The sequence below is a fragment of the Ctenopharyngodon idella genome, chromosome 12 (assembly GCF_019924925.1).
Source record: "Ctenopharyngodon idella isolate HZGC_01 chromosome 12, HZGC01, whole genome shotgun sequence".
Lineage (NCBI taxonomy): Eukaryota > Metazoa > Chordata > Actinopteri > Cypriniformes > Xenocyprididae > Ctenopharyngodon > Ctenopharyngodon idella.
This window is the reverse complement of record NC_067231.1, coordinates 29,088,542-29,102,725: the sequence shown is the minus strand read 5'-3', so window position 1 is coordinate 29,102,725 and position 14,184 is coordinate 29,088,542. Positions and strand designations below refer to the sequence as shown.

Genomic DNA, 14,184 nt, shown 5'->3' with positions numbered 1-14,184 from the left:
AAATAATTTTATGCAACGTAAAAACCGCACACCACTGTTTACAATTTTTATAATTTATTTTTATTATTTCATTATAATAATAAAATTAATAATAATTTATTATAATATTTTACATTATATTTTATTAAAATGTATTTTTATTTCATTATTACAAAACTTTTATAATTATTTTTATAATTAAATATTTAAAGCGATTATTTTATTATAATATTAAAATTAATAATAATTAATTATAATAAAATGATGATAAAATAATTTATACAATGAAAAGTAACCGTAATACCGCTCACCACTGTTTAAAATGTATCATAATTTATTTGTATTATTACATTATGATAATAAAATTAAGAATAATTTATTACAATATTTTACATTATTTATATATTTTATTAAAATGTATTTTTATTTTATTATTACAAAACTTTTATAATTATTTTTATAATTAAATATTTAAAGCGGTTAAACAGAAATCAATATTTTTTCTTATTTTATAATAATATTAAAATTAATAATAATTTATTATAATATTTTATATTCATATATTTTTATTAAAATATATTTTTATTTTAATATTACAAAACTTTTATAATTATTTTTATAATTAAATATTTAAAGCAGTTAAACAGCAATCAATATTTTTATTATTTTATTAAAATTAATAATAATTTATTATATTTTATATTGTTTATATATTTTATTAAAATGTATTTTTATTTTATTATTACACAACTTTTATAACTATTTTTAGAATTAAATATTTAAAGCGGTTAAACAGAAATCAACATCAAGAGTTAATATGTGTAAAATGCTAAATGCATAATAAATCATTTTCAATGCATATTGAATCTCGCAGCTAGGTATTGTAATATGAAATCGAGAGGTCTATGGCAATTTATTAGCACTCTACTATCATAAACGCTCACACATGTATGAACATTCAAACACCCACACAAAGACTCTTAGTTCACATCTGTGTGTGTGTGTGTGTGTGTGTGTGTGTGTCAGGTCTGATCTGGAGCTTCAGTTCAAGTGTTATCATCATGAAGACAGACAGATGCACACTAACTGGCCGGCGTCGGTGCAGGTCAGCGTCAACGCCACACCTCTCACCATCGAACGGGGCGACAACAAGACTTCCCACAAAGCCCTGCACCTGAAACACGTGTGTCAGCCGGGCCGGAACACCATCCAGATCACAGTGACGGCCTGCTGCTGTGTGAGTTTACACACACACACACACACACTCTTGTGCTCATCAGGTGGATGTCGTGTGAGCATTTGTGGTCTGTTCTCTCTGCAGTCGCACCTGTTTGTCCTTCAGCTGGTTCACCGGCCGTCGGTTCGATCGGTTCTGCAGGGGTTACTGAGGAAGAGACTCCTCACCGCTGAACACTGCATCACTAAGGGTAACGCTTCAGTCTGTCTCTCTTTCTGTTAGTCAGTGTTGCATTTCTGTGCCTTCATTCTCTCTGTCTCTTCAGTGAAGAGGAACTTCAGCAGCGTAGCCGTGTCTGTGGCCGGTGCCGGACTGAACGCTGACGATGGGGTGGAACAAACGGCCATCAAAGTGTCTTTAAAATGTCCAATCACGTTCCGGCGTATTCAGCTGCCGGCGAGAGGCCATGACTGCAAACATGTGCAGGTCGGGAAGTCTTTCAAACACCTGTTTTGATGTCTAATGCACGGGCCGCAAGAGGGTTCTAATGGGGTTTTACAAAAATAATATTAATTATAAATATTAATAATTTCTCTTCAGGTTTCTACATCCAAAATTAGTCTAAAAGATAGGGCTGGGCGAAGAAAATCTTTTCTTTTCTTTTCATATGAAAGTATGGAAGCTTGTTTCCTGCTACTGAATAAAAAAATAAAAAAGGTAATTGCGACTTTTTATCTCACAATTCTGACTTTTTTCTCAGAATTGCAAGATATAAAGTCAGAATTGCGAGTTATAAAGTCAGAATTGCGAGATATAAAGTCAGAATTGCGAGTTATAAAGTCAGAATTGTGATATAAAGTCAGAACTGCGAGATATAAAGTCAGAATTGCGAGTTATAAAGTCAGAATTGCGAGATATAAAGTCAAAATTGCGAGATATAAAGTCAGAATTGCGAGTTATAAAGTCAGAATTGCCTGATATGAAGTCAGAATTGCGAGTTATAAAGTCAGAATTGCGAGTTATAAAGTCAGAATTGTGTTATAAAGTCAGAATTGCGAGATATAAAGTCAGAATTGCGAGTTATAAAGTCAGAATTGCCTGATATGAAGTCAGAATTGCGAGATATAAAGTCAGAATTGCGAGTTATAAAGTCAGAATTGTGTTATAAAGTCAGAATTGCGAGATATAAAGTCAGAATTGCGAGTTATAAAGTCAGAATTGCCTGATATGAAGTCAGAATTGCGATATATAAAGTCAGAATTGCTTGTTATAGTCAGAATTGTGAATTCGCAATTCTGACTTGTTTTCTCAGAATTGTGAGTTTATATTTCGCAATTATGAGTTTATATCTCCAATTTTGATAAAAAAAAGTCAGAATTGTGAGATTAAAAGTTGTAATTATCCTTTATTTTTTTTTATTTCGTGGCGGAAACAAGCTTCCATACGAAAGAGAACCCGCACACTGTGTGAGAAGTTTTGTGCGCACACATCCGAAGCGCACACAGAAAGCTACGTGTCTCAGACAGAGCGCAAATAATAAAATTAATTCTCTTTCATGTCTCCTTGCAGACAAATTCACACAAATTTATCTCAAAATGCCCATATTGGCAAAAATCCTAGTAAGCATAGTCAGTTATGGTTTAAGTGAACATAAACAGTAGAGAAAGACATCAGTATATTGGATCAGTGCATTAGCCTTAAAGTGACAGCAGCCTAATATTCTTGGTGCTGTTTTTAATATTAATCAAACTACAAAAGAATGCACTTATATTTTAGAAAGGAGTTGGATATCATCATATTTGACATCAGAAAGATTGAAAACCCCCGATCTAATGTAATTAACATTGTGTTAATGTTCTCTTACAGTGCTTTGACCTGGAATCGTATTTAGAGCTGAACTGTGAGCGGGGCACATGGAGATGTCCGGTCTGCAAGTAAGAACCTCCAGTCAGTCCTGAGATCACATCTGAGATGGTTGAATTGTGCAGAACTGATCTTCTGTTTCTCTTCTTCAGTAAATCAGCTCTGTTAGAAGGTCTGGAGGTGGATCAATACATGTGGGGGATCTTAAACGCTCTCCAAAAGTAAGTCTGCCCTTGATTTGGCTTAAAAAGTTAGCACTCACTTTTGGTTTTGTAAGTTTGTGCAATTTGTCCCATTCATTTTCTCATAAAAGGTTTTTAAAAGTTTATAAGCCTTGAAGCAAACCAGACCGTCTCACTAGACTGATCACAGATCCACTTTCAGCTCAGAGTTCGAGGAGGTCACGATAGACCCATCGTGCAGCTGGAGGCCGGTTCAGATCAAATCTGAGCTGCACATAAAAGAAGATCCAGACGGGCTGATGTCCAAGCGCTTCAAAACCACGAGCCCCAGTCAGATGGTGCTGCCCAACGTGACGGACATGATCGCTCAGCTCGGCCCGGGAGCGTCTCCGTATCCTAACCAGAACCAGCAGAACAACAGCACTAACCAGTTCAACAGCCCAGGTACAGACAACACTCGCATCCTACTGAATCACCCACAACACTGGGGCTGCTCCATATTGGAGTTGACTTTTTCTGCAATATTCACAAATGTTTAGAATAATGAGGATTTTTTAATGCTTCTGAAAGAAGTCTCTTCTGCTCACCAAGGCTGTATTAATTTGATCAAAAATACAGTAAAAAATGTGATATATTTTTACAATTTAAAATAACTGTTTTCTATCTGAATATATTGTAAAATGTAATTTATTCCTGTGATCAAAGCTGAATTTTCAGCATCATTACTCCAGTCTTCAGTGTCACATGATCCTTCAGAAATCATTCTTATATGCTGAAAGAGGACCGCCAGTGTATATCGCAATATGAAGAAATAAAGGAAGGTCAACCAGATGACTTGAATAGCTATATTTGGAAAAAAAATAATTATTGTGAAATGAGTGGGGTGATTTTGTTGGGGATTGCAAAATAAAATCAATTGAAAAAGAAGGAAAATATTTTTTTATTCCTGAATAATTTTATTTATTTATTATATTTTATTTATTTATTTATTTATTTATTTATTTATTTTTCCTTAGTGCAAACCAAACCATCCTTTTAGGGTTGAACAACTTGGGCGATTTTAACGTTTTTATTTATTTATTTATTATTCTATTTATTTATTATTCTTTATTTTTTCTGAAATTTGGGTGTTCACACTTGGGTTTACTCTCTACAAGAACTATAATCCTCTTTTTCAGTAACCATAAAGTGAGGAATTTAATATATATATATATATATATCCACTTGGATTTGCATAAAACTAAGGAGCCCCACACATGACATGCAAGAAAAAAAATTAAATCGTGCGCACGATTTACTATTTCATTCCCTCGATTTACTAAAATGTGCGTACGATTTACTATTTCATTCCCATGATTTATATTTCGTTCCCTCGATTTATAAATCATGCACATGCACAATCGTGCGCACGATTTATCCTACTATTTTTTTTCTGCATGTCATGTCCGGGGCTCCGTATAAAACACATTCTCACAGTTTTTGACCAATTCAGTATAAAATAATAATTTTGATTATTCTTGTGATTATTTTTTAAATAATATATTGAACAAAATAAGAAATATATAGTAACATTGTAACTGTTGTAGTGTAAAATAAGAAATTGAGTAAATAATAATAAAAAAAAAAAAAAAAATTATTTACATCCTAAAGGTATAGTTCACCCAAAAATAAAAATTATCCCATGATTTACTCACCCTCAAGCCATCCTAGGTGTATATGACTTTCTTCTTTCAGACGAACACAATCTGAGATATATTTAAAATATCCTGGCTCAAGCTTTATAATGGGAGTGAATGGGGCTCAAGATTTTGAAGCCAAAAAAAAATGCATCCTTTAATCATAAAAGTAATCCATACGGCCTTCTGAAGTGAGGCGATTGGTTTTTGTAAGAAAAATATCCATATTTAAAACTTTATAAACTAAAATAACTAGCTTCTGGCAGACGACCGTACACATCGATTTGCGGCAGAAGAGTGACCTCTGACCTGACGCATTTTTCATTATTTGCATCTGTGGATTTGAGTTACATTACATATCTTTAAAGGCGGTGAGTTTTAGTCAGAAATCTCCACTTCAGCAGCTTTACATACAACAATCTTTAGTCTTGTTCTAAAGGGTTTTACAGAGGAGTTTATTCATACATCATTAATCTGATTTTATACAGCATATTATTCATAAAACATTTTTTTTCTGGCTGTTGGAAGTATTTTTTGATTTATGAAGTGATAAAAAGCGAAATCACATCAGCAAAATGAAACAAGATTTTGAACCTGCCTATTTTGTTCTGAAAATGTATGCAAATTAGTGCAGGTTTAATTAGATAATGCATCATTTGCATATTTAAACATTTCAGAAGACTTGGAATACAAAACATGTCTGCTATTTTATTTTTGCTGTGTTTTTGCAATTTTATCTCTATATGTATGTAAATACACATGCAAATTCTTATGTGATTGGTTTTACCAGGAAACAGTTACCAGGGCCACAGTAAGTTTGGTGACTATCCCCATGGCAACCCTGCAGCATCATCAGTTAGTGAGTTCGTTCAGGGGCCGCACCTGTCGCACCCCCCCGCTGACCTGCTGACCTCTGAGAGCGGCCTGACACACGCGCTACACGACACGGTGAGTCACGAAACCACTACTCTAATGACGTAAGGACCGCCCACTCAGTCAGGAAGAGGCTAATCACAGTTTTTTGTTCAGCATCATGTTTACAATTACCATCAATACATTAATGTGTACCTGCATATGCCACAGATATATATTATTCCATTAATTAATGAACCTTAACCCTTTTCCCTTAATCAGACAATATGATAATTAAAAACATTATGTGAGTTATAAATGTCAATTCATGTATATTTTCTGTTCTTCACAGATGCCTCGCCCACTCAACACAGATCAATCCCACAATCCCCTGCAGCACAGTATGCATGGTCCGCCCAACAGTCAGCCGTTACGTCACAACGCCCCGCCCCACCCCTGCAGGCCGCCGCCCACCCAGCAGAGCTCCACCCCCGGCAGCCACATGCACCCAGAGATGACCTTTAACCCCTCGCCGGCCAACCTGGAGGGTCAGAGCAGCGCGGACGCACGCGAGGCCTCTTTAGATGTGAGTTCAGACTGACTCGTGACACTTTTGATCATCTGGTTTTCCTTAACATTAATCCGGGTTTTCCCTCCTGCAGCTGCTGCCAGACCTGATGAATCCAGATGATCTTCTGTCCTACCTGGATCCTCCGGACCTTCCCAGCAGCAGCAACGATGATCTGCTCTCTCTCTTTGAGAATAACTGAGACTGTCAAACCCTCGACTAGCAGCTCCTCCATACTTGACAAACACAAATGCACTTACCGTCGTTTCCTCTTCCTGTACAGATTTCAAAACCAGCGTGAACAGACGCGTCCGCAGAGGTTGTGCTACAAATAATTATTCATCACTAATGCTTCACTGTAAGGTTTCAGTTCTTAACATTAGTTAACTACAGTCTAAAGCATTTAATAATCTTAGTAAAGTTTAAGTTCAACATTCACTAATACATTATTAACCCTCTGGTGCTTTTCTATCATTTTTGACGGAAAAAAAAAAATTTACATTTTTTTTTTTTTCTTCAGAATTTTTTACTTCATCGGAATGATACAAAACTTGGTAAAGGTTTTTAAGGAAGCTTGTTTCCGCCATGAAATAAAAAAAGAAAAGGTAATTGCGAGTTTATATCTCACAATTCTGCCTTTTTTTTTCTCTGAATTGTGAGATATAAACTCACAATTGCAAGTTATAAAGTCAGAATTGCGAGTTATAAAGTCTGAATTATGAGTTATAAAGTCAGAATTGCGAGTTAAAGTCTGAATTAAGAGTTATAAAGTCAGAATTGCGTGAAAAACTCAGAATTGCGAGATATAAACTCGCAATTGCGTGTTAATGTCCAATTTTCAGGGAAAAAAGACAGATTTTTTCTTGCGATTGCAAGTTTAAATCTCGCAATTCTGAGGAAAAAAAGTCCAAATTGTGAGATACAAACTCATAATCACGAGAAAAAAAGTCAGAATTGTGAGATTAAAAGTCGCAATTATCTTTTTTATTTTTTTATTTAGTGGTGGAAACAAGCTTCCGTAGGTTTTGGCACTTGCTATGTGAAAACACACACACAAAAAATAAAAAAATAAATAAAAAAATAATAATGGACATGATTTGAAAAGGTTAAATTGTCCTGAAAAAAAAATAGTCACACTTGTACTTCTCGCGGTCAAAAATGAGCGTATTGGATACGAATGGGAAGCGAATCTAGTGGAGACTTTTCTTACTGAAACAAATCTTACTGAAAGCTCATTTTTTGAGATATCAACATTCAATTTAGAACACAACTTGTTTAGATGTACGGCTTTGATTTTCTCACAGTTTTAGAGTAAAACATATTTTGGAAAATATGTACTTCATGTAAAAATTGAAAATAGTATTTTTGTGCATTTTTCATAACAATAAACGTAAAAAGTTCACTTTTTAAAACATTTGTCACATCAGCAATAATCTTTCAAGTGTCTTCTTTAAAAAGAGACCAAACTTCAGTCTGTGCTCCATATAATTCAAGATTTACGACAGTTTAATTTTCAGGTCTACGAATAAATAGATAACTACTGCATAAATATAATTTAATTAATATAATTATAATAAATATAATGTACCATAAAATTCCCTAAAAATTAAATAAAAAACATTATTGAACTAAAATATAGTACATTTATTTTATTGAAATAAAACCGCAACGTGAGCAGCACCAGAGGGTTAAAATCAAAAGTTGTTAATTAGCATTTAATAGACCTGAGCTAACATGAACAAAGAACAGTTTAATTTTTATTAACTAACGTTAACAAAGATTAATAAATACTGTAACAAATGCATTGCTCATTAACTAATGTTAACTAACAGGACTTTATTGTAAAGTGTTTTACCTTATACCTTATTTTTATCTGTCAAAATTACAAAGCATTTCCATTATCAGTCAGCGTTTTTATCATTAAATGATGGAAAGTTAGCGCAACCTCTGAGCGTTTAAGCTGAAATTAACTTTGCAGCTAAATTCAGTCTTTTTTACCACATGAGAGCGAAACTCGTGAATATATGTGCAAGCGTTTTTCTACTCACTTTGACTTTGATATGAAGAACCAGACAAACATCCGTCCGCTGTCGTACTGTATCCTCTGTTTCTGCCACAGTCAGCTGTTTTTGTTTTTCATTTCAGCACTGATTCTCAAATGTCCACGCAAACATCTCAAAGCACAGCTCTTATTTGAAACGATTCACTGTTTGGAAATGTAAAGGGAAAAAAAGGAGTTTCAAATTACATGAGAACAGAAAACATACACATGCAATTATCCGTCTAGTTCACTACTGTTCATAATGCAGTTGTATTATTTTTGAGAAGCTCATGTAAATATTTGTGAATACATTTGTAAGGTCTTTTGTATTGGTTGGTCATCCATGTTTCTTCTGCCACTGTATGTTTATGAATATTCATTGCAAGAGCGAGAGAAAGACACGGGCTGCGTTCAGAATGCAATACTGTACTATAATGCATACTAATTTATAGATCGGCTTTAAAATATACTGTAAAATTCAAAAGTTTGGGGTCGGTGAGACTTTTTTTTATGTTTAAGAAGTCTCTTCTGCTCAGCAAGGCTGCATTTACTTAGTGTATATATATATATAAAAAATGTACCTAGTATATATATTTTATACTGCAAAAAGTTGTATGTTATTCTGAAGGCAGCCTGTGTCACGTCCACACGCAGCAACAAATACACTTTCATTTAAGAAAACCAGTTGTGTGTAAAGCTGTCAGAGGCTCAGTTAAGAATATTTTATTGTAATACAGAGTTTCATGTTAATATGAGAAATATTGTTAATATGTACAAGCAAATATAACAGCCTTATGTGAAATAAATCTATACATGTTTGTTTATTTGTAGAAAGGGCAGCTTTATGTAAAAGCTAACAGCCATTTGAAATTGGTTTAAAATGTTGAGTATTTTATTATTTTTTGTTTTGGTAAATTATTTTTTATTGTTTGTCTTATACTTTAATGCTTGTTCTGATCACATAGCAAAAAATTATACACATGCAATGAATTTTTTTAATGAATTTGAATATGCGACACGAGTCTTCCCTTTTTTATGAAAGAGACGGATGATTTTAATATCTGATTCTAAATCGTTTTTATCTGTGAAATCATTACATTTAAACACTGAGCATCAGGATTTTCTTTCTTCAGAAATAAAGCGTTTCATTGTGATTTCTTTGGTCTGATTGTAGTGAGCAGCAGACGAGTCTCTAAAAAGATGCTTTACTCTGTAAAGTCTTCAACATCACAGTCTGTCCTCTTCAAACATTTCCAAACTCAATAAACTCATCTGAAATCTCCAGCTCAGTGCCCATTTGACTCGATATTTATTGTTATTAATCTGAATTATTGATTCTGTGGGTTCACACTCAGTTCAAATTAATTTTTGCCATGCTGGAAGTCTGTAACAAAAACTGAATTATTTATCTCTTAATTAGATCTTTAAAAGACATTTTTAATCATTCAGGGTGTGATATTATAGTCACCTTTATGTCATTGTGCATTGATGACAATGGCTGCGTTCGAAGCCGCATACTTTCCTACTATACAGTTGGCAAAAAGCAGTAGGCAAACAAATAGTATGTCTGAATCCTCATAAAACAGTAGGCGAGAAATACCTGGGTGGTGTATTTCACGTGAGATTTGGACGTGAGTGTTGCGTCCGAATATGCCTACTTGCCTACTATACAGTAGAAGAAAACAGTACGTGAAATAAGTCCGAATAAAACAGTAGGCGAGAAATCCCCCGATGGCCTACCGCTCCCGCCCAGATTCTGAAAGGGTTAATTCGCGCCAAAATAGAAATTCTGTCATCAATTACTCACCCTCAACACAAATGAATATCTTTTTCTGTCCCTCCATTGACTGCTTTTGCAACCACCACTTTGACGCTTCAAAAAGTTCATTAAGAGATCGTAAAAATAATCAATGTGAATCGAAGGGTTTAGTCCAAATTTTCTGAGGAGACTCGATCGCTTTTTATGATGAACAGATTGAATTCAGGCTTGTAAACACTGATCAGCAAACATTAGCAGAAGCTCAACCGAACCTGAATGACGTACAAGAACAAACCTCTTCCGGAAGCTCAGACGTGCTGCGTAACACCAAAGTCCCTTTAAGACAAGTCATTTCACTCGGCGGCCATCTTTGAAACGCCTCTCGGGCATGCAAGTGCAACTCCTATCTCTTTGAATGGGGAAACATCAAATTCTTCAAAGCTGTTTGCCAAGCTTTCGATTAAATTTCATATTTGGAATCACCAATGAAATCTGACAACAACTGTCTCATAAATTTTTTTCCAAACGCTCGAATCATGACAAAAAAACTGTATTTTTTAGGCTGGCTCAAGCTAATGCGCATGCGCAGACCTAAATGCGCGTCTCTTGTGCCTCGTATCGGAGGCGAGCATCTGACTGTTTCTATAGAAACCGGTGCTTCTAACGGCAGCTGCAGTGAGGCGATGACTTTACCAGTCGGCGATTGGCTCTTATTTTGAAGGCGGGACTTATTCCGCCATATTGCACGTTACACTTTCTCCTATTCAAAACAATACGAGTGACACGTCTCGTGTTGTTCTATAGTCTTTGGTAACACCTTATACCTTATTTTTATCTGTCAAAATTACAAAGCATTTCCTTTATCAGTCAGCGTTTTTATCATTAAATGATGGAAAGTTAGCGCAACCTCTGAGCGTTTAAGCTGAAATTAACTTTGCAGCTAAATTCAGTCTTTTTTACCACATGAGAGCGAAACTCGTGAATATATGTGCAAGCGTTTTTCTACTCACTTTGACTTTGATATGAAGAACCAGACAAACATCCGTCCGCTGTCGTACTGTATCCTCTGTTTCTGCCACAGTCAGCTGTTTTTGTTTTTCATTTCAGCACTGATTCTCAAATGTCCACGCAAACATCTCAAAGCACAGCTCTTATTTGAAACGATTCACTGTTTGGAAATGTAAAGGGAAAAAAAGGAGTTTATCAGCGTAACACCAAAGTCCCTTTAAGACAAGTCATTTCACTCGGCGGCCATCTTTGAAACGCCTCTCGGGCATGCAAGTGCAGCTCCTATCTCTTTGAATGGGGAAACATCAAATTCTTCAAAGCTGTTTGCCAAGCTTTCGATTAAATTTCATATTTGAAATCACCAATGAAATCTAACAACAACTGTCTCATAAATTCTTTTCCAAACGCTCGAATCATGACAAAAAAACAGTATTTTTTAGGCTGGATCAAGCTAATGCGCATGCGCAGACCTAAATGCGCGTCTCTTGTGCCTCGTATCGGAGGCGAGCATCTGACTGTTTCTATAGAAACCGGTGCTTCTAACGGCAGCTGCAGTGAGGCGATGACTTTACCAGTCGGCGATTGGCTCTTATTTTGAAGGCGGGACTTATTCCGCCATATTGCACGTTACACTTTCTCCTATTCAAAACAATACGAGTGACACGTCTCGTGTTGTTCTATAGTCTTTGGTAACACCTTATACCTTATTTTTATCTGTCAAAATTACAAAGCATTTCCTTTATCAGTCAGCGTTTTTATCATTAAATGATGGAAAGTTAGCGCAACCTCTGAGCGTTTAAGCTGAAATTAACTTTGCAGCTAAATTCAGTCTTTTTTACCACATGAGAGCGAAACTCGTGAATATATGTGCAAGCGTTTTTCTACTCACTTTGACTTTGATATGAAGAACCAGACAAACATCCGTCCGCTGTCGTACTGTATCCTCTGTTTCTGCCACAGTCAGCTGTTTTTGTTTTTCATTTCAGCACTGATTCTCAAATGTCCACGCAAACATCTCAAAGCACAGCTCTTATTTGAAACGATTCACTGTTTGGAAATGTAAAGGGAAAAAAAGGAGTTTATCAGCGTAACACCAAAGTCCCTTTAAGACAAGTCATTTCACTCGGCGGCCATCTTTGAAACGCCTCTCGGGCATGCAAGTGCAGCTCCTATCTCTTTGAATGGGGAAACATCAAATTCTTCAAAGCTGTTTGCCAAGCTTTCGATTAAATTTCATATTTGAAATCACCAATGAAATCTAACAACAACTGTCTCATAAATTATTTTCCAAACGCTCGAATCATGACAAAAAAACAGTATTTTTTAGGCTGGATCAAGCTAATGCGCATGCGCAGACCTAAATGCGCGTCTCTTGTGCCTCGTATCGGAGGCGAGCGTCTGACTGTTTCTATAGAAACCGGTGCTTCTAACGGCCGCTGCAGTGACGCGATGACTTTAACAGTCGGCGATTGGCTCTTATTTTGAAGGCGGGACTTATTCCGCCATATTGCGCGTTACACTTTCTCCTATTCAAAACAATACGAGTGACACGTCTTGTGTTGTTCTATAGTCTTTGGTAACACACGAGAATGAACCTCATTGGTTACGCAGCACGTTTGATCTTTAGGAAGAGGTTCTTGTGCGTCATTCATGTTCGGTTGAGCTTCTGTTTATGTTTGCTGAACAATGTTTACATGTGAATAAAAGTCCAAATTAAATCTGTTCATAATAGCGATCGAGTCTAATATGGCAGCACAAAACAGTGAGGCCGTAGCCTTCCATGGCCAAATCCTAACTCACCTCCGAAGCTAAGTGGGCTCGAGTCACGTGGATGGGAGAACTTTTTTGAAACAATTTGATTGTTATTGGAAGATGCTTTAGTGAGGCCAGCAGGGGGTACTCACTCCCAGGCTTGTATGGCTCCTGAAGTCCGAGTGCAGCAATAGGAACACTAGACTGTAAGAAGAACCATCATTTAAACCGAGGTCCTGACTTGCTGTGGTCATTAATTGCCACTTTAATTATTAATGTGACCTCGTTAAATAATGTAGTAGCACATTCTGATAAGGGTATATTCAGTGGCTGTAGGACTGACAAATGACCAAAGAAATGTTATCAGCAAGATGGTGTAAAAGCGTACACTGCTGCTCACACCAACGGCGGAAATAAGGCAGAATATGTGGGAGAGCATTGCTATAGTGTGACTATACAGTACTTCAATACAGGTGGTAGCTCATTCTGAGGGACATCTTGAGCCGCTTAGGATGCGCTGCCGCTCTATTGGACCCATTTTAATGCGGCCGTAGCCTTCCATGGCCAAATCCTGGTCCACTTCCGAAGCTAAGCAGGCTCGGGTCAGGACATGACATGGATGAGAGACCTTTTTTGAAGAAATTTGATTGTTATTGGAAGATGCTTTAGTGAGGCTAGCAGGGGGTGCTCACTCCCAGGCTTGTATGGCTCCTAAAGTCCGAGTGCAGCACTAGCATTACCAGATTATCTTATTACTAACCAGATTGACTTTATTTCTGTTGTTTCTGTTGTAATGAATATAATAGTTTCATTTGAAATCACCATGATGGAGATCAGTGGTGACTTTAGTTTGGCTCTTGACCCTTTAATTTTTAATATTAGATTTTCTCTGGCTGTTGCAACTTTATGTTTATAAAGCACATTTGTCATGGCAAGGAAAGCCAAGAGAAAATTTTATCAGTTGATGTTGGTTATTAATTGATAATGTACATAAAGAATCAGCATATGAATCTCAACAATGGTGACAATAAAAAAAATATTCAGTAAACAGATTTTAACTAAGTTTTACTGAACTGTTGGATGAAATCAGCGTCACATGTTCAGTCATGATAGTAGTCGGGAAGAAGACACTCTTGGTTGTGTGATGTTGCTGTATCATATGTTATAAATATAAAAAACTCCACATTTTGATTTTTTACCGCAGTAAGTTAACATTTGTTTTAATTTCTCCCTGAGAGCCTCGACAGCTGTATTTTTTATTATCCACTATCGATCGTCATTTATAAAATAAAATCAGAGTCATTATTGTGTTTTGGTGATTCCCTAG

At 35.9% G+C, this 14,184-nt stretch overlaps 1 protein-coding gene across 2 annotated transcripts in view; it reads left to right on the top strand.

Annotated features, from left to right (window-relative positions):
* Positions 1 to 9,622, top strand: part of LOC127523841 (zinc finger MIZ domain-containing protein 1-like) — a 41,471-nt gene extending 31,849 nt beyond the window's left edge. For both annotated transcript variants that reach the window (XM_051914945.1, XM_051914946.1), the window contains exons 15-23: positions 1,006 to 1,216; positions 1,301 to 1,406; positions 1,482 to 1,642; positions 3,023 to 3,090; positions 3,172 to 3,240; positions 3,404 to 3,645; positions 5,668 to 5,825; positions 6,082 to 6,315; positions 6,392 to 9,622. In XM_051914945.1, the coding sequence (XP_051770905.1) occupies positions 1,006 to 1,216; positions 1,301 to 1,406; positions 1,482 to 1,642; positions 3,023 to 3,090; positions 3,172 to 3,240; positions 3,404 to 3,645; positions 5,668 to 5,825; positions 6,082 to 6,315; positions 6,392 to 6,499 (1,357 nt within the window). In that variant the 3' untranslated portion in view covers positions 6,500 to 9,622. The remainder of the gene's footprint in view (positions 1 to 1,005; positions 1,217 to 1,300; positions 1,407 to 1,481; positions 1,643 to 3,022; positions 3,091 to 3,171; positions 3,241 to 3,403; positions 3,646 to 5,667; positions 5,826 to 6,081; positions 6,316 to 6,391) is intronic.
* The last annotated feature ends 4,562 nt before the right edge of the window (positions 9,623 to 14,184 follow it).